Source organism: Scardinius erythrophthalmus (genome assembly GCF_964197995.2).
Source record: "Scardinius erythrophthalmus genome assembly, chromosome: 24".
NCBI classification, from domain to species: domain Eukaryota; kingdom Metazoa; phylum Chordata; class Actinopteri; order Cypriniformes; family Leuciscidae; genus Scardinius; species Scardinius erythrophthalmus.
In genome coordinates this window covers 2,017,017-2,037,180 of record NC_138244.1, presented here as the reverse complement: position 1 = coordinate 2,037,180, position 20,164 = coordinate 2,017,017, and the positions used below count along the sequence as shown (strand labels likewise).

The 20,164-nt window shown below is 39.0% G+C and overlaps 1 protein-coding gene across 2 annotated transcripts in view; it reads right to left on the bottom strand.

Annotated features, from left to right (window-relative positions):
• Positions 1–17,845, bottom strand: part of LOC308684706 (NACHT, LRR and PYD domains-containing protein 1 homolog) — a 34,952-nt gene extending 17,107 nt beyond the window's left edge. For both annotated transcript variants that reach the window (XR_014029389.1, XM_081355960.1), the window contains exons 1-3: positions 17,658–17,845; positions 17,060–17,182; positions 14,414–14,498 (exon numbers count right to left, since the gene is read on the bottom strand). Coding sequence is in view for 1 of the 2 variants with exons in the window: in XM_081355960.1 (XP_081212086.1) it covers positions 14,414–14,498; positions 17,060–17,182; positions 17,658–17,796 (347 nt within the window). In the remaining variant the exon portion in view is untranslated. The remainder of the gene's footprint in view (positions 1–14,413; positions 14,499–17,059; positions 17,183–17,657) is intronic.
• Between the last annotated feature and the right edge of the window lie 2,319 nt (positions 17,846–20,164).

Here is a 20,164-nt window from a genome sequence, read left to right as displayed (position 1 = left end):
GTGGACTAAAGTGTTCTCTTATAAAGTAGCTGACATAGGCTACACTAACTGGCTCAGCGGACGGCGCCGTCTTTGATTTAAAACAAGTACTCACTTTCTCGCTGCCATAGCTATAAAGTTTGTGTAAACTCATCTTTCTTTATATAGACTCCTAAGCATTTTCTGTCAAATCGTTCGCCAGCTGATGTGCCTTAGGATAGTAATTAAAAAAGCTAACAACCATTAGTGTATGGAAACTTTATTAATGAAAACACTTCCATACACTGGGTGTAGGCTATAACAACTTAAGTATTTTATGTGTAAAATTTTAAAGTAAAGTAAAAATGTAATTTTAATACTAAATCAGATTTTATATTAAATGTTCATATAAAATTTTCTATGTGTAATTAAACTGTGATGTAAAAAAAGCTTTTTGCGTAGTGGTGGCCACTAGCGGTATGAACCGTCAGCAGCGATAAGGTATAGCTAAGAGCGCTCCAGACCAACCTTACGAACATATGACTTACAGAAGGTATACTTAACTAAGAATGTTTCGGAAAACACGTATTAACGATAAGGTACTTCTTAAGGTACAACTTAAGAACGACGTAGCGTTATGGTAGTTTCGGAGAACGCAGCCCTGGGCCCGGTTTCCCGATAACGCTCACTCTTAGCCTGCTAAGAAGACTCGAAAGATATATCTTACCAAATTTGTTTATTTTCCTAAGTGTGTTCCCCGAACTATACCTTAGAAAGCTGCTTAAGATATACCTTCTTACGTGCGACGTGACCCTGCGCTGTCCGTGGCGATGGTGCTGAATTGTTTGATATCGATGGCTCGAGGATCAATTATTCTCTCGTGCAGGGGCTGTTTATGTGAAAAAGCGGTCATCTTTATAAAAGAAGCACTTCAGAAATAGTTGAAATTGCAATTTATTATGATTATTGGATATTATAAAAAAATAATCCAAAATATAATAGCCTATAATAGCCTATCCTACATATTTTAAAATTGTAACATATAGCCTATTGCTGCAACAATAACCTTTTCAAAAATTTACGTGCCGCCTTTTCTTTCCCATTTTTGTTCGCTGAGGTGGAGCTGCGATGAAATATTGTTCTTGTGTAAATACTTTCCAGCATTTCAGTAATAAAAGTTTACATCTTGCGTACGGTGCTCGGCAGTGATCAAAAAGGATTTAAACCGTGAATTTTGAATCTCTTGTAAACTCAGAGATGTGGATTCAGACGGCAATTAAATCACCACAACGACCTGTTTGTCAAAAAACAGTAGGTACTAATTTGGCCAGGGATTTTTACGCGGATTGGGTGAGAAAAACACTGATATTATGGATTCGGACGGCACTAAAATCACCGACTGACCCCTGTAAATGTTTAAAATACCGGACGAGCCCATGAGAAACAATATTAGCGTCCGAATAGGACTTAACTGACAGTAGCCTATGCTTTCACTGGCCTTTAAAAGAGCGTTTTAATTCAATTAATAATATTGTATGATAATATAATTCAAAATCTAACAACAATCAGTGTAATGACAATTTTATTCTTTGCATGAAAACACTTGAATTAGCCTAATTTAATACTGTCTGGGTGTATTAAAACTTCAGAATTATATTCATTTAGACCTGCAACAGTGATAAGGTAAAGCTAAGAGTGGTCCAGACCAACCTTACGAAAGTGTGACTTACAAAAGATATACTTAGCGTACGAACGTTTCGGGAACCGTCCCATAAGGTTAAGAGAGAGGTTAAGGAATAGGTTAAGAACTACTTAGAGATAAGAACGCTTTGGGAAACCGGGCCCTGATTATTATTTTTCTTCCGCCGTAAAAAATGCATTGTGCAGCCCAAACCGTAAGAGCTGGAGCCTTGAAACTTTGCCAGATGGTAGTACAAAAATTGAGGAGAGGTTATCAAAGTATGACCCCGATTGGCCCATAGGTGGCGCTATAGCGACCAAATGGGCGAAACTGCTCATAACTCCTAGACCGTATGTCGTAGACTCAAGTGTATTATATCATTGGAAAGCTGGACTCATGAAGGTCAAAACATATATCTCCGATTTCATTTCCGGTATGCACATTTTTCCGCCATTTTGAATTATGTCAAAAACCTATTTTTGTGAACTAGTACGTGGTTTTTCGTCCGATCGGAACCAAACCAGTGCAGAAATGTTCTCTGGAGTCTGACGATCAATAAATATTGAAATAAAAGTCGAAATTTCGATTCATGGTCGCTAGGGGGCGCAAAAAGAACATTGTGGGAGGAGCCTATTTTACTAAAATGGCTATAACTCGAGAAGTAAATGAGATATCTTCACCAATCTTGGTACACATGTGTATGAGTTCAATTTGGGGTCACAATAAAAAGATCGCAATGATTGAACACTAGGTGGCACTATAACATAAAGAAAACATGAAAAGGGCTATAACCACCTGACCGTTAGTCTGATTGACTTGAAAATTGGTACGCAGTGTCTTGGTCCAAGGTGTCATGTATGTCTATGAGGACATTGGCGTATCTCAAAAAACATGGGCGCCATCAGCCATAATAAACTTTGAGCACCTATTAGACAAGGTTAATGGAGGCCGATCAGGGGTGCGTTTCCCGAAAGCATCGTTAGCCAACTATGGTCGCAAGTTCCGTCGTTACCAATAGAGTTCAATGGACATTGCGATGAACTTGCGACCTTAGTTGGCCAACGATGCTTTCGGGAAACGCACCCCAGAACGAAACTCGATGGGCATGTTCGACTCATGGCCCTAGAGGTCTGTAAGAGTTTTGAAAGAAATCGGCCACTAGTTGGCGCTAACGAGTTTTATGGCTCTGTAATCACGTGGTGTTACACTTATCGTAACAAAATGCATATCATTTGATAGATCTGCTCATGTTGAACAACTTTGCCTCAAGAACCAATGCTGTCAATCAAACCGTTCATTAAATATTCGCGAACATGTTAAAAACCTACTTTCGCGAACTAGTCCTAGGTTTTTCGCCCGCTCGGAACCAAACCAGTCTAGGACAATTCTCTGGACTCTCTAGATCAATAATTATCAAAAAAAGTTGAACTTTTGCATTTTAATGGCTGTAATAGGGTCATTTATAAAATGGGCGTGGCAAAATACACCAAAAAGCCTATAAATCCTAAATAAAAACTCAGAACTTCACAAAACTTGGTGAGCATATGTGCCATAACACAATAACATTTGTGAGGCTTGGTCCAAGGATCATGTACGTCCAGTTTTGTGAAGTTTGGACCAAATTTGTGACCTGTGAAAATTTAGTTTCGCTTTCTGTTCAATCCACTATGGCGGACGAACGACATGGACTCGTGATGTCATCTTCGCGAGCAACTTACACCGGTACTGACAGGACGTTTTAAAGTTGGAACAGTGTCTCTGTCTCAAAGGGCCTAGGCGCAGGAGCTGGCCAAAGCCAGTTGTCATATTTTTTTTTGAAGCCTAATGTTAAAAACTTGATAGCTTTCAATTACACTGTAATGTTGGATGGCTATAATTAGGGCCCAAGCCCTGAAAGGGCGAAGGCCCTATTGTTTTCGGTAGGATTATTATTATTATTATTATTATTATTTTGTCAACCTTTCGGCCACTTTTGGGGCCCTTAACATGCTCGAAAACTCTTGAAATTTTGCACACAGGTCAGAACCCGCGGCCATCAGGGCCGGACTGAAGCTGGTACCCGGGCGTGGCAGGGGGGCTCGACAGCGCCCCCTGGAACGGGATCCGAACACTTGTCCATAAATCAGACACGCTTGCATGTAATAATATGAAACTCGGTACACATATAGATCTCATCGGGCCGAACAACTTTCGTGCTCTAAGTTTTACGCCAGCCCAACAGGAAGTCGGCTATTTAGGGTTGTTTGGAAACGCATGCTGTGGAATTTAATGTACTCCTCCTAGGGAATTCATCGATTCGCCTCCAAACTCGGTGTGCATGAAGTCAAGACATTGAGGATGCTAAATTGCGGACGGATTTTTGATATCTCGAACGGTTTGGCCGTGGCGAGGAAACGAATTTATGGCGAAAAAATGAAACAGGAAGTGTGTTATAACTTCTGCATACATTAACTGATCTTGATGAAACTTCAGCAGTGTGTTCGTTGTAAGAGGCCGATCGCACAGATGTGACTATTGTGAGTCAAAGTTATAGCGCCACCAACAGGCAGCAGGAAGTACATCACTATTAAAATGCTTTGAAATCACTGTCTTATTTTTACCAGATTTGCTTCAAACTTTATGTGTACAATGTAGACACACGGCAGATGTAAACCTGTGAAAGGATTATTGATATCTTAGATACTGTTGCCGTGGCAACGCATCAAACTTTAACATTCTTTTTTTATGCTTTTGAGAACTCTTAACATACTTGAAATTGCATGAAACTCGACAGACACATCACATTTATTATCCAGTAGACATGTGCAAAGTTTCAGAAACGGGCGTGGTGAGGGGCTCAGTAGCGCCACCTTTAGTCATAAGTGGGGGGGTTAGTTTTATCAACAGCAACAAAACTTGGTATGTGTATTGTTCTCATCAAGACGGACAACTTTCTAATTTACATGAACCATCTCCGACCAACAGGAAGAGAGATATTTTGGTTTGAATGTGGATTTTCTGAAGAATTTTCTCTCCCTCTCTCTGTGTCTGTGTGTGTGTGAGGGGAGGGGGGGATTTGACTATTGCTTTTATATTGTTAATCAAGGTTTCAGGGGCTTTTGGGGTCCTTAACGTGCTCAAAAACTCTTGAAACTTTGCACACAGGTCAGAACCCACGGCCATCAGGGCCGGGCTGAAGCTGGTTCCCGGGCGTGGCTGGGGGGCTCAACAGCGCCCCCTTGAACGGGGTTCTAAAACTTGATCCATATATCAAACACGCTCGCATGAATTAATATGAAACTCGGTACACATATAGATCTCATCGGGCCGAACAACTTTACCCCGGTCAAGTTTTACGCCAGCCCAACAGGAAGTCGGCTATTATGGGTTGTTTGGAAAACGCTTGCTGTGGAATGTGAAATACTCCTCCTAGAAAATTCACCGTGTCCCCTTCAAACTCGGTGTGCATGTAGTCAAGACTTTGAGGATGCTAAATTGCGGACGGATTTTTGATATCTCGAACGGTTTGGCTGTGGCGAGGAATCGAATTTATGGCGAGAAAAGAGAAACACGGAAGTGGAATAACTTCTGCATACATTAACTGATCTTGATGAAACTTCAGCAGTGTGTTCGTGGTAAGAGGCCGATCAGATGGATGTAGCTATTGTGAGTCAAAGTTATAGCGCCACCAACTGGCAGCAGGAAGTGTGTCACTTTCAACATGCTTTTGACAAAAGTGGGGGGGTTAGTTTTAACTACAGTAAAGAAAAAATAGTTTGTATATTGTTCTCATCAAGCCGGACAACTTTCTAATTTACATTCAATAGCTCTGGCCATCAGGAAGTCAGATATTTTGGTCTGAATGTGATTTTTTTTGCAAAATCAGCCTCTGAATTTTTAGCCACTCCTCTTAAACTATTTATTTTATTCGTACCAAACTTTTTCAACATGATGAAACTACATTAAATATGCTAAATTGTGAATGGATAATAAATATCTCAAACGGTTTTGCTATGGCGAGGGATTAAATAATGTCCAAAAAGGAAACACTAAAAATCTTTTAAAAATGTATATACCATTTATTTCTATATAAAAGTATACAAATATCACAACTAAACCCATTTTATTCTGTTTTTGCAATTCAAGAAGAATGAAAAAGTTAAAACAGGCTATTTAGTGCTATTTGGTTCAACAAAAAAGCAAACATAGGGCTATACTGCCCTCTTGTGTCCAAAAGGACATCAAAATAGTATATAAAACTTTTTACCAGGTAGGCCAATATTGTATTTAAATATACATGTATTAGGTATGTGTCTGAGGATATTTTCCCACCGGTTAATCGACGTGTGACACGAGTGGGTGCTTTTAAATCGCTAATATAATAGTGTAAGAAAAATAATGATAATGTTGCACACACAAATCACACACATGTGGGAAAGAATGATGCTTTTAAACAACACTAAACCGCCATTAGGTGTCGCCAGGCATCCATCTTAATAAGCGAGTCATTGATTCATTCGTTCAAACGATTTGTTCGAATGAGTCGATCATGATTAAGACAGATGTTTATGGATTGATCATTCAATCTTTGAGTCAACCGATTCGTTAAAAATGCTGAATCGTTCAGTTATGAGAAAACACGTGATGCGTGATGGTTCTGCCGTCATCTTTGTTTAACTATTTTCGCTGCTGAAACAGAACAAAAACAGTCAACATTGCATCTAAAATGTAAGTGACTTAATTGTAACTGTTTATTAACCTGTTGTATGAAATCTAGGGGTGGGAGAAAAAATTTATTCTTAGATGCATCGCGATGCGGACGTGGACGATTCTGAATCGATTCACAAATGTCAAAAAATCGATTCTCTAAAAAAATATTTTTCTAATAACGTAATATTGACGGAAGGCAAAAGGCGGAACTCTAAGCGGACGTGCGTGCAGTCTGTGGCGCGCACATAACAGAGAAGTTTCTTCTGCTCACCAAGGCTGCATTTATTTGATTAAAAATACAAACAAAAACAGTAATATTGTAAAATATTATTCCAATTTAAAACAGCTGCTTTCTATTTTAATATATTTTAAACTGTTATTTATTCCTGTGATCAAAGCTGAGTTTTCAGCATCATTACTCCAGTCGTCACTGTCACATGATCCTTCAGAAATTATTCTAATATGATGATTGATACTCAAGAAACATTCATTATTATTTTAAATGTCGAAAACAGTTGTGTACAGTCTTTGATGAATAGAAAGTTCAAAAGAACAGCATTTATCTGAAATCTAAAGCTTTTGTAACGTTAAACACTACCGCTCAAAAGTTTTGGGTTAGTAATAATTAAAATTTTATTTTTTGGGGAAATAAATAAAATAAATCAGTACTTTTATTTATGAAGGATGAGTTAAACTGATCAACAGTTACAGTAAAGACATTTATAATGTTAAAAATATATATATTTGAAATATATGCTGTTCTTTTGAACTTTACATTCATCAAAGCATTTTGAAAAAAAAAAAAATCTGTACACAACTGTTTTCAACATTGAAAATAATAATGAATATTTATTGAGCATCAATCATCATATTAGTATGATTTCTGAAGGATCATGTGACACTGAAGACTGGAGTAATGATGCTGAAAACTCAACTTTGATCACAGAAATGAATTACTATGTAAAATATTTAAAAATTGAAAACAGCTGTTTTAAATTGGAATAATATTTCACAATATTACTGTTTTTGTTTGTATTTTTAATCAATAAATGCAGCCTTGGTGAGCAGAAGAGACTTCTCCTAAAAACATTAAAAATCTTACTGACCCCAAACTTTTGAACAATAATATATATATATATATATATATATATATATATATATATATATATATATATATATATATATATATATATATATATATATGTATGTGTGTGTGTGTGTATGTATGTATGTATATATATATATATATATATATATATATATATATATATATATATATATAAATATAGCTGCGAGCAGCGATGGAGGGCCAAAGCCGGCGGTACCGCCACCCCGGTGCCTTTAGGTAACTAAAGGCACCGGGGTTGCGGTGCCACCGGCTTGGGCCCGTAATCGCTGCTCGCAGCTATATTTATTATTATTCTTATTTTTCTGTCAACCTTTCGGGCACTTTTGAGACCCTTAACGTGCTCGAAAACTCTTGAAACTTTGCACACAGGTCAGAACCCGCGGCCATCAGGGCCGGGCTGAAGCTGGTACCCGGGCGTGGCAGGGGGGCTCAACAGCGCCCCCTTGAACATGGTCCGAAAACTTGGTCCATAAATCAGACACGCTTGCATGTAATAATATGAAACTCGGTTCATATATAGATCTCATCGGGCCGAACAACTTTCGTACTTTTACTTTTTACGCCAGCCCAACAGGAAGTCAGCTATTAAAGGTTGTTTGGAAACGCATGGTCTGGTATTTGAAACACTTCTCCTAGGGAATTCACCCGATCGCCACCAAACTCGGTGTGCATGAAGTCAAGGCATTGAGGATGAAAAATTGCCAGGGGATTTTTGATATCTCGAACGGTTTGGCCGTGGCGAGGAAACGAATTTATGGCGAATAATGAAAACAGGAAGTGTGTTATAACTTCTGCATACATTAACTGATCTTGATGAAACTTCAGCAGTGTGTTCGTTGTAAGAGGCCGATCACATGGATGTGACTATTGTGAGTCAAAGTTATAGCGCCACCAACTGGCAGCAGGAAGTGTCACTTTCAAAATGCTTTGAAATCACCCTCTTATTTTTATCCGATTTGCTTCAAACTTTATGTGTATAATGTAGTCACACGGCAGATGTAGACCTGTGAAAGGATTATTGATATCTTAGATACTGTTGCCGTGGCAACGCATCAAACTTTATTATTCTTTTTTGATGCTTTTGAGACTCTTAACATACTTGAAATTGCATGAAACTCGACAGACACATCACACTTATTAGCCAGTAGACATGTGCAAAGTTTCAAAAACGGGCGTGGTGGAATGGCTCAGTAGCGCCACCTTTAGTCAAAAATGGGGGCTTAGTTTTTCCTAGAATCACAAAAATCGGTATGTATATTGTTCTCATCGAGCCGGACAACTTTCTAATTTACACTTAATAGCTCAAAGCAACAGAAAGTCAGATATTTTGGTTTGAATGTGATTTTTTTGGAGAATTTTCTCTCTCTCTCTGTCTCTGTGTGTGTGAGGGGTGGGGGTGATTTGTCAGTTGAGTGAGATTTTACTTTTTCATTTGTTTTTCAAGGTTTCTGGGGCTTTTGGGTCCCTAAACGTGCTCGAAAACTCTTGAAACTTAGCACACAGGTCAGAACCCGCGGCCATCAGGGCGGGGCTGAATCTGGTAGCCGGGCGTGGCAGGGGGGCTCAACAGCGCCCCCTTGAACGGGATTCTAAAACTTGGTCCATATATCAAACACGCTTGCATGAATTAATTTGAAACTTGGTACACATATAGATCTCATCGGGCAGAACAACTTTCGTGCTCTAAGTTTTACGCTAGCCCAACAGGAAGTCGGCTATTTAGGGTTGTTTGGAAAACGCTTGCTGTGGAATTTAATGTACTCCTCCTAGGAAATACATTGATTCGCCTCCAAACTCGGTCAGCGTGAAGTCAAGGCATTGAGGATGCTAAATTGCGGACGGATTTTTTATATCTTGAACGGTTTGGCCGTGGCGAGGAAATTAATTTATGGCGAGAAAAGAGAGACACGAAGTGTTATAACTTCTGCATACATTAACTGATCTTGATGAAACTTCAGCAGTGTGTTTGTGGTAAGAGGCCGATCAGATGGATGTAACTATTGTGAGTCAAAGTTATAGCGCCACCAACTGGCAGCAGGAAGTGTGTCACTTTCAACATGCTTTTGACAAAAGTGGGGGGGTTAGTTTTACCAACAGTTACAAACATGAGTATATATATTGGTCTCACCGAGCCGGACAACTTTGTAATTAACAGTCATTAGCTCAGAGCAAAAGAAAGTCAGATATTTAGGTTTGAATGTGGATTTTTTGGATATTTCAGACTCTGAGTTTTTAGCTACTCTTCCAAACTGGCTTATTTTATTCACACCAAACTTTTTCAAAATGATGAAAATACATTAAAGATGCTAAATTGTAAATGGATATTAAACATCTCAAATGGTTTTGCTATAGTGAGGGACTGAAGTAATGTACAAAAATTAAACACTAAAAGCCTCATCTTCTAAAAATGTAATTATACACCATTTATTTCTATAAAAGTATACAAATATCACAACCAAACTCATTTTATTCTTTTTTTTTTATTTAATAATTATTTATAAGTTTAAAAATAGTAATTGTACTATTTAGTCTCATAAAAGTCAAGTTATACATAGGGCTATACTGCCCTCTTGTGTTCAAAATCAGGTAGGCCTATTGTATTTACATAAAAATATACTAGGTATGTGACGGTGAGAATATTTTACCACCGGTTAATCGACGTGTGACACCACTGGGGACTTTTGAATCGCAAAATTAAAAATGAAAGTAAAATATTTTCGTCCGCACTGACATTGATAGTGGTTGATAATAATAATAATAATTTGTTACATTTATATAGTGCTTTTTCTGAGACCTCAAAGCGCTTTACATAGATGGGGGGAATCTCCTCAACCACCACCAATGTGCAGCATCCACTTGGATGATGCGACGGCAGCCATATTGCGCCAGAACGCCCACCACACACCAGCTTACTGGTGGAGAGGAGACAGTGATGAAGCCAATCAGTATATCAGTACATGGGGATGATTAGGAGGCCACGATGGATAGAGGCCAAGGGGCAAATTTGGCCAGGATGCCGGGGTTACACCCCTACTCTTTTTCAAAGGACATCCTGGGATTTTTAATGACCACAGAGAGTCAGGACCTCGGTTTAACGTCTCATCCGAAGGACGGTGCTCTTTTGGCAGTATAGGGTCCCCGTCACTACACTGGGGCATTAGGACTCACACAGACTACAGGGTGAGCGGTTGAGCGGGCGTTTCAAATGAATTCCTATGGAAGTAGGAATAAACTGAAAAACGTTCACTCTGTTCTGCTCATTCCTTGTCGTGGATGCGCACCATGAATGCCCGTGCAGCCATGAGCATTTTAGTTTAATTTTAAAATTAGCGCCTTTCAGGGGGTGGATTGCTTGAAATTAATTTACAAAAGCACAATGTTGTGTCTTATTGCGACAGTACACAAATATAAGTTAACACTTTGCAGTTTGAATGTGGTCCTGTATAATGACGTATGTTTTTATGTGTCCACTGTTCCATCGCGCCCACGCCACACACACACACACACACACACACACACACACACACGGTTTACTATCTTTGTGGGGACTCTCCATAGACTTAATGGTTTTTATACTTTACAAACTGTATATTCTATCTCCTCACACTAACACTACCCCTAAACCTACCCATTACAGAAAACTTTCTGCATTTTTACATTTCCAAAAAGACTCATTCTGTATGATTTCTAAGCTTGTTTACCCATGGGGACCTCTATTTAGTTCTGTTATGTATATTGTCCCCACTGTGACACGAGTCCCCATGAGTCTGTGTGCATTCAGGTTGAAGTCCCCACCGGGATATAAAAACATGAACACACATGCACACACACACACACACACACACACACACACATTCCAGCATTGCAATCTTGACATCGCAGCCTGTTCATTATAGCCATATATATATATATATATATATATATATATACATATATATACATATATATATATATATATATATATATATATATATATAAATATAGCTGCGAGCAGCGATGAAGGGCGAAAGCCGGCGGTACCGCCACCCCGGTGCCTTTAGGTAAAGGCTCCGGGGTTGCGGTGCCACCGGCTTGGGCCCGTAATCGCTGCTCGCAGCTATATTTAATGTTTAAAATTAGGGGGGAGAAATCATTTTTATCCAGATATCAATAGCTGTATTAGTATCAGTGAGACTGGCTTTTATGTTGTCTCTACATTCATTTGTAGATTAACTGTGAAATGATTACATTATAAAATATATAAACCTAAACAAATGTAAGTGTTTTAATTGCAGAGAAAATGTTTGATTAATCAAGTTAATTTATATATATATATATATATATATATATATATATATATATATATATATATATATATATATATATACATAATATCCGTGGTTAGTCATGGGTAGTGTATGGCATTAAAAATAAAAAAAATGGCATTAAAAAGGCATTAAATTTAAATTGAAGATCCCTGCAGAAACCCTGTCAGCTGTTCGGCTGAGCATTCAATGTTGTTACGCTGCAAGCTGATCAGTTGGTTCGTTGCTGCCGCGCTCTATCACTCGCACACCATAAAGAGCAAATTGTTTTTTAATGTTTCAATTTCGTGATTAAAATGACATAATTTGGAAGCGGATAATTTCTTCACAAACAGCTCATTATGACTCAATGTTAGAATGCTGCACCTACACTCGATAGTGTGAATAAGATCAGCGCAACGCAGACCACTGCATTGACAGCGTGAAACACATGATCTGTCTACGGCCAGGGCTCAGCGGAAGACAGAGAATGCCGGTCCAGCGCTGATTGAGGAATTAAATTAGAAAATAAAAGACAGTTTGACACTTTTTTCTCGCATCTGTGAATTTATTTTTTAATTATTTGTTCTGAGATGAAGCAAATATATTTGTGTGGGAATTTCTCGCACTATAAAAGCTAACCTTGCGTGAATGGTTTAAATTATGCGCAATCCCCACATTCCCGCACCAAAATTCAAGCCCTGAAATGGCAGCGGGATGTGTAACTCTAGCATATGGTGCATATGTCATATAAAGTTAGGCAAGGCCAAACAGCGTTATCCATGTTGTTGCGATTGCATCGCTAGAGTAAGCTAATAGTGAAACTGATAGCGTTTTTCATTTAATTACAATATGAGGACTGACGGTAGGCTATAAAAATCAGCGTTTCTGTGTAGGTGATGACAACCATCTTGACAGAAGCAATCAAAGCATCGCTAATTACGGTAGACCTTAATTTGAGATAGTAAATTTGTTCCTAATCAAAGGGAACACTCAACCACAGAACAGGAGTTTTGTATTGGCTTATTGGATACAGTAAATGAAGACTGTCAACTTCTTTTCAATACTATTTCATCCCCCAAAACACTCCCACTCTCTGCTGTATATTCATAAACAATTATTTCAAAACCAACAACCAAGCAACATAAACCAAGCCACATAAACAATGCCATTGGCACTAGTCTACATTGCAGACATGTCTCTTAATGCACATAACTTTTCACCTTTTTGCACAATCTTGAAAAAAGTACTATTGTTGAAATTCTCAGATCAAGCAAACTTCAACGCACCCTTACCCACTTCCTGCTCAGGTTAGTGAACCGCACCCGAGCAAGTTCCTCCGGAAATGCATTCTAGTTGATTTAGCAGCTGCTTTTATTCAGAGTAACGAATGATGAACAGCAGTGGAACAGAGTCGATAAACATTGTAGTACCCATTTTGTAAAAATGAAATTTTTCACTGGTGTCTCTTTTTCTTATGGGTGACACCAGTGACACCAGTGACTCACATTTATAGATAAACTTTATTCAAAGCTATTCAATTAGATTGTATGCCAAATGTAACAATTTAGTCTCATCTACTTAATTATAGTTGAAGAATAATGATCTTTGGTCTTACGCATGTCATTGGTGATTCATTGTGTCACTGGTGTTACTGTCTTTTCTGTCACGTTAAATAAAAGGACACATGTGATATGATAATAATTTTACATCCATTTAATTCTACTATATTCAAAAGTTCAGATTTAAAGGATTGCATCATTACTTGATTTTAACAGGTTTTTCAAATATTTTCATTGTTATAGCAAACACATGGTAGCGCAGATGAACTAACATCATTCAAGCACACTTTTAACAAACCTGATTACAATAAATAAAACATAATCTCCTATTTGTTGCACTATTATTATTTTCTTTAACTCTGACTACATGTGCTGAAAAATAAATTCATAAAAACTTTTAATATTACCAAAGAAGTAAGGCAACACAAGCGTCAAAATGGTAGGCCTACATGCAGTCTTTAAATAAATGCACAAAATATAAAAAATCATTAAGATGTATTTTTTGTGTATTCATAAAGTCAAAGGGTGTTCTAATAATGTGTTCTAAGTTTAAATGTTAATCTTCAAAGTTCTGATATTCAAAAGTTGTCAGATTTGTGGTGTCATTGTTTGGGTTTGATCTTTCTTTCACGCGTTCTCCTAGAACAACAGGATGCGGGATGGCTCCCCAGAAAGAGGGCGATTTAGCTTATCAGAGCAATCACTGGATAAGAGTGGGTTATATCAAATGTAACTTCCTGGCTATTTTTTTTTGATCCCCTGACTTTTTTACTCTCTCCCACAGACATTATGGACTCTGCAACGCCATCTGAAAACCAAATCTATGACAGATCTATTCATGTTCATAATTTCATCATTCTGCGGACATTATCCTGCTATAATAAAAACACCCCCTGGAAAACATTCACTTCCTTGTCACACCAAGCAGAATGTCATAAACACACATCCATACCCCCCCCCCCCAGTCAAAGGTCATAAAACCCCCATATATGGACATCCTGTCATAAAATATGTCATGAAACCATAAAACATTTTTGACAATCTAACCCTCATATCAACTACTACCAAGGCATAGTTCCGCATCACAACTAAATTATCCATAGATTGATACCTGGGAATTCCTTTATCTCCATCTTCAGGTTTTATGGGCCATGGAAATACTGGAAGAGGAGGTAGAAGTGGACCTAGGACAGCTGCTGTGGAACAGAACAAAAAATCATATGTCAGAAACTGAATAATATCGTGTCGTGAATCTGTCAATCTGTACCTTTAACTTTAATTGTATGAAGGATCAATAATTCAACATGTTTGACACTCATCATAATAAAGTTCACATGTATATTATGTAGAGGATATGTGGGATAATTGTTCATTTCTGTCCATTGTTGTATAGACACAAACTGTGAAGTTTTCATCACAAACTAAACTTGTGCACTTTTCCACTGTTAATGCTCATAAGAAGAGCAATGTCAATCATACAGCATCATAGAGAGCATGTTATTACACTATATGTGTTCATCAGTCAGAGAAACTCAACAATAACACAATTATGAAGAATAAAACAACAGTAAAACTGCAAATAAACCAAAGTTTTGACCAGCATTCAGTAAATCACATGTACAGTAAAGCATATGATGATAACGGCCTGATTTACATTCGCCATAAACACTCAGTTCAACAAAGAAATAATAATGTTTTACTGACGTTCCCATTAAGATATGAACATATTATTACTGAATGTTCTCTAAAGTTTTAAAACATCCAGTTTTTTTATGTTTTTCATGTTTAAGTGAAGTTCAGCAAAACATTAAGAGAACGTTCCATATTATCATTTTACAAACATTATGGGAACGTTACTTATTAATGTTGAATATTTTGAAACAAGGAACATTTAAAAAAACACCAGAAAAAAAAAAAACGTCCAACTGAAATGTTTCGGAGCAAAAAAGTTTCCATTAATGAAGTATTAATAATGTTTTAGTGCTGATGTTCTAAGGACATTATTAAACACCAGATAACTCTGAACAAATGTGTAATGTTACTGGAGGAACGTTTGATCATAACTTTGAGAGAATCTTTCCAGAACGTTCCCTGTTAGTATAAAATACTGGTTAAAACTGTGATCATAAACTGACACTTGACTGCTGTTCCTCTGTGGGGTTTAATCGTGTAACAGATATTAATAATGACAGAAAATAATACAATATACATTCAGTTTAAGAGCAGAATTCACTGAAGAATTACTAATATAAAATCACTGCTATAGAGAAAACAAGAGTTTGTCTTCAGTGACGACATGAAGAGTCAGATTAAACATTATAAACTAACACTGTTTTTACCTCTTACAGGAATAAGAAAAAACATCGACTTCCATATTTATACCCGCGCCGCGGAGTGTAGATCTGTGCATTGGCTCGTTTTAAAAATGCTCGATGGTGGCTTAGAGATGTTAGATGTTTTTTGAACAATACTTTTAAACTTAATTGGTTAAGAAACTGTCTCATTATGGTTCTTTATTCCTCAGTCCATCTTTAACAAGCTTGGAGGCTTATCTTTTCTACTGAGATGTAACTATCTGCCTGGGAAATGACCAATTAAACTATCCACATTTTACCAGCAAGTGTTATTAGCTTGGAAAATTGGTTTCTATCACAATTTTTCTCCACACAAAATGCTTTTCCTGAGATGTTGGTTTATGAAATACAATTTGAAAAGTAGTCCGATTTAAATTATAATTACAATATATTATCATATTTCTATAAGAATGCTACATTTGATCACTAGATTAATGTCAGACATTTTTAAAGACCAAGGAGAAGTTGTTTTCATGGTGAAATCTCCAAACATTTGGTGTCTCTGAAAAGCCCTGAATATGCTCTTCACAGGACACCCAGGTGTGACATGTGACATGAGTGATGTCAGAGAAATTCACTAAAATATAATGTCCACTACAGTAGACAAAAGTCTATTCCTGGCTCCCAGGGGGCTAGAGGGTTTTTTTTTTGGAATGCACAAATCGCTGATATTCATTGAGAAGAGGCATGGTTAAATCCAAATAAATTTTGTATGCTGAATAAAGTTAAAGAGGTACATTTTAAAATACTTCACAACATATACCCATGTAAAGCTTTGATATCAAAATTCATGGACAATGACTACAAAAGGTTTTTTTTTGTACTGTACACGAGGAAGACTTGACTCATTTGTTTTACAACTGTGATTTATCTTTAGAATTTTGGTCTGATGTTAGTTCTTTTCTTTTTGCCCCAAGAAAGGTGAATTATAAATTATCTCTAAAAGATGTTATATGTTCTTTCACACACAGACGCAGAATGTGCAGAATGCATACCTAAATGTGATTTATTCTTAATAGAGATGGAATCACTGAAGAAGTCATTAAAGTTAATTAAAAATAAAAATAATGAAATTTTGTTAAACTTTATGGAGGAATTCTTTATATTGTAATGTCCCCACCAAATTCTATGAATCTTGAATGTGTCAATAAGATAAAGGAAGATTTTTTTTTACCATTCCAGATTTGTTTGTTTTTCCGTTTTCTCTTTCTTGTTGTTGTTTCTTTTGTTTGACTTGCTAATTTGTTTGAGGATATGTGATATCTGTCCTGTGAAGCATTCTTGTTGTAAGCTGAAATCAGTGATTTGATTCGTTTCAATAAAAAATAAAAACAAAAACGGTGTGGTATCTCTCTTAATTTAAACAATGAAAACAATATGCAATTTTCAGTCTAAGGGCCTACCTCCTCCACCATCCATTCTCATCACAAATATAAGAGTGCTTGCATGTGTGATCTTATAAAACCCCAGTGTTTTCTCATCCTCCAGTTGCTTTGCTCCAAAAGTCACTCGTATTTTGTCTGGTTCTAACAGGAAGAGAAAAACACACTGATGTTACAATGTGACTGTAAATGAGCATTACACAGTTGAGTGATTAAGCTTGTGTACAGCTTTTGTCTGCTGTTCATAAACACATTGCTGAATTGAAACACACATAAGAGATAAATCATCTTATTTCTGCCCTTCCGAACATGCATAGGATATATATATATATATATATATATATATACATACCACAATACATAATGATAATCATAATAATTTGTCAAAAAAAAATTCTTTGATTTCTTGTGTGTGCAAGCAAATGTTGGGAAATGTTCACAAATATACAGAAAATGCAGGAAAGCCTCAGCAGAAACCCATTAACAACCATCACAAAACACAGTGTAGGACTATATATAAATATATATAAAGGACTATAAGTATTTATAAAAAAGTACATTTATATGATCTCATATTTTCTACTCAGTGTTAAACTTTAGCAATACATCTTTATCTTACCTGGTGCCCCTGAATTTTCCAATTTGAATTTTTCCTTTATCTCTTTAATTGTGGTTTTATTGAACTCTTCATTTGAATGTGCCACAGTTAATATTGTTTCTTTATTATCATTAAAGCGTATAAAAATCTGATAAGCCATCCTGTCTCCAGTTGCAGTTTTGCTAGCATGCAGTGATGTGCTGGTGTGCTGAAATAAGAGCTGTACAGTTTTGCCTTCACTTTTAGTCACACGTTCGTCAGGGGCGTTGCATTTTCTCACATATAGCACATATAGAGTTGCCTGCAGTCTCTGGATTACAGCGGTCTTCTCACAATATCTATGCAAACACTATCCTAAGTACTTTGAGGGTTTTATGTGCAGATTATGTGTTTTATCATTGTTTAATACTGGAACATGATTTAAGATTCCTCTCTGAATTCAGTGTGACAAAAGCAAAAAAAACTTTTCATATTTAAATGTATTGACATGAGAATGGGGTCCGGCTGGGCTCAGCCTGAAGGAGCGACGTGGGGCCACCCTCCCGTGGATCCACCACCTGCAGGAGAGACTGTAAGGGGCCGGTGCTAAGTGGATCCCGATCCCTGGATGCGGAATCTAGCTCTAGGGACATGGAACGTCACCTCTCTGGCGGGGAAGGAGCCTGAGATTGTGCGTGAGGTTCAGAGATTCCGACTAGAGACAGTTTGGATCACCTCTACGCACGGCTTGGGCTCTGGAACCACACTCCTCGAGAGAGGATGGACTCTTCACCACTCTGGAGTTGCCCATGGTGAGAGGCGGCAGGCTGGTGTGGGCTTGCTTATATTCCCCCAGCTCAGCCGCCATGTCTTGGAGTTTACCCCGGTGAACGAGAGGGTCGCTTCCCTGCGCCTTCGGGTCGGGGATAGGTCTCTCACTGTCGTGTGTGCCTACGGGCCGAACAGCAGTGCAGAGTACCCGGCCTTCTTGGAGTCTCTGGGAGGGGTGCTGGAAAGTGCTCCGACTGGGGACTCCGTCGTTCTACTGGGGGACTTCAATGCCCATGTGGGCAACGACAGTGACACCTGGAGGGGAGTGATTTGGAGGAACGGCCCCCCTGATCTGAACCCGAGTGGTGTTCTGTTATTGGACTTCTGTGCTAGTTACAGCTTGTCCATAACGAATACCATGTTCAAGCATAAGGGTGTCCATCAGTGCACATGGCACCAGGACACCCTAGGCCGGAGGTCGATGATCGACTTTGTGGTCGTTTCATCCGAGCTGTCAACTGATCACCACCTGGTGGTGAGTTGGATCCGATGGCGGGGGAGGAAGCTGGACAGACTCGGCAGACCCAAACGTACTGTGAGGGTCTGTTGGGAACGTTTGGCTGAATCCCCTGTTAGAGAGATCTTCAACTCCCACCTCCTACAGAGCTTCGACCCTCTAAGTAAGGGAAGTAAGGGATGCCGTCAAGTAAGGGATGCCATCAAGCTGAAGAAGGTGTCCTATCGGGCCTGGCTGGCTTGTGGGACTCCTGAGGCAGCTGACGGGTACCGGCGGGCCAAGTGGACTGCAGCCCGGGTGGTTGGGGAGGCAAAAACTCGGGCCAGGGAGGAGTTTGGTGGAACAGTGCGGGTTTCGTCCCGGTCGTGGAACACTGGACCAGCTCTATACCCTCTACAGGGTGCTGGAGGGTTCATGGGAGTTTGCCCAACCAATCCACATGTGCTTTGTGGATTTGGAGAAGGCATTCGACTGTGTCCCTCACGGCATCTTGTGGAGGGTGCTCTGCGAGTATGGGGTTCGGGGCCCTTTGCTAAGGGCCATCCGGTCCCTGTACGACCAGAGCAGGAGCTTGGTTTGCATTGCCGGTAGTAAGTCAGACATGTTCCCGGTGCATGCTGGACTCCGGCAGGGCTGCCCTTTGTCGCCGGTTCTGTTCAGAATTTTTATGGACAGAATTTCTAGGCGCAGCCAGGGGCCGGAGGGGGTCAGGTTTAGGGACCACATGATTTCATCTCTGCTCTTTGCGGATGATGTTGTCATGCTGGCTCCATCAAACCAGGACCTCCAGCATGCACTGGGACGGTTTGCAGCCGAGTGTGAAGCGGCTGGGATGAGAATCAGCACCTCCAAATCCGAGGCCATGGTTCTCAGTCGGAAAAGGGTGGCTTGCCCACTTCAGGTTGGTGGAGAGTTCCTGCCTCAAGTGGAGGAGTTCAAGTATCTTGGGGTCTTGTTCACGAGTGAGGGAAGGATGGAACGGGAGATTGACAGACGGATCGGTGCAGCTTCTGCAGTAATGCGGTCGCTGTACCGGTCTGTCGTGGTGAAGAAGGAGCTGAGCCGCAAGGCAAAGCTTTAGATTTACTGTTCAATCTATGTTCCTACTCTCACCTATGGTCATGAGCTGTGGGTCATGACCGAAAGGACAAGATCCCGGATACAGGCGGCCGAAATGAGCTTTCTCCGCAGGGTGGCTGGGTGAGCCCTTAGAGATAGGGTGAGAAGCTCGGTCACTCGGGAGGAGCTCAGAGTAGAGCCG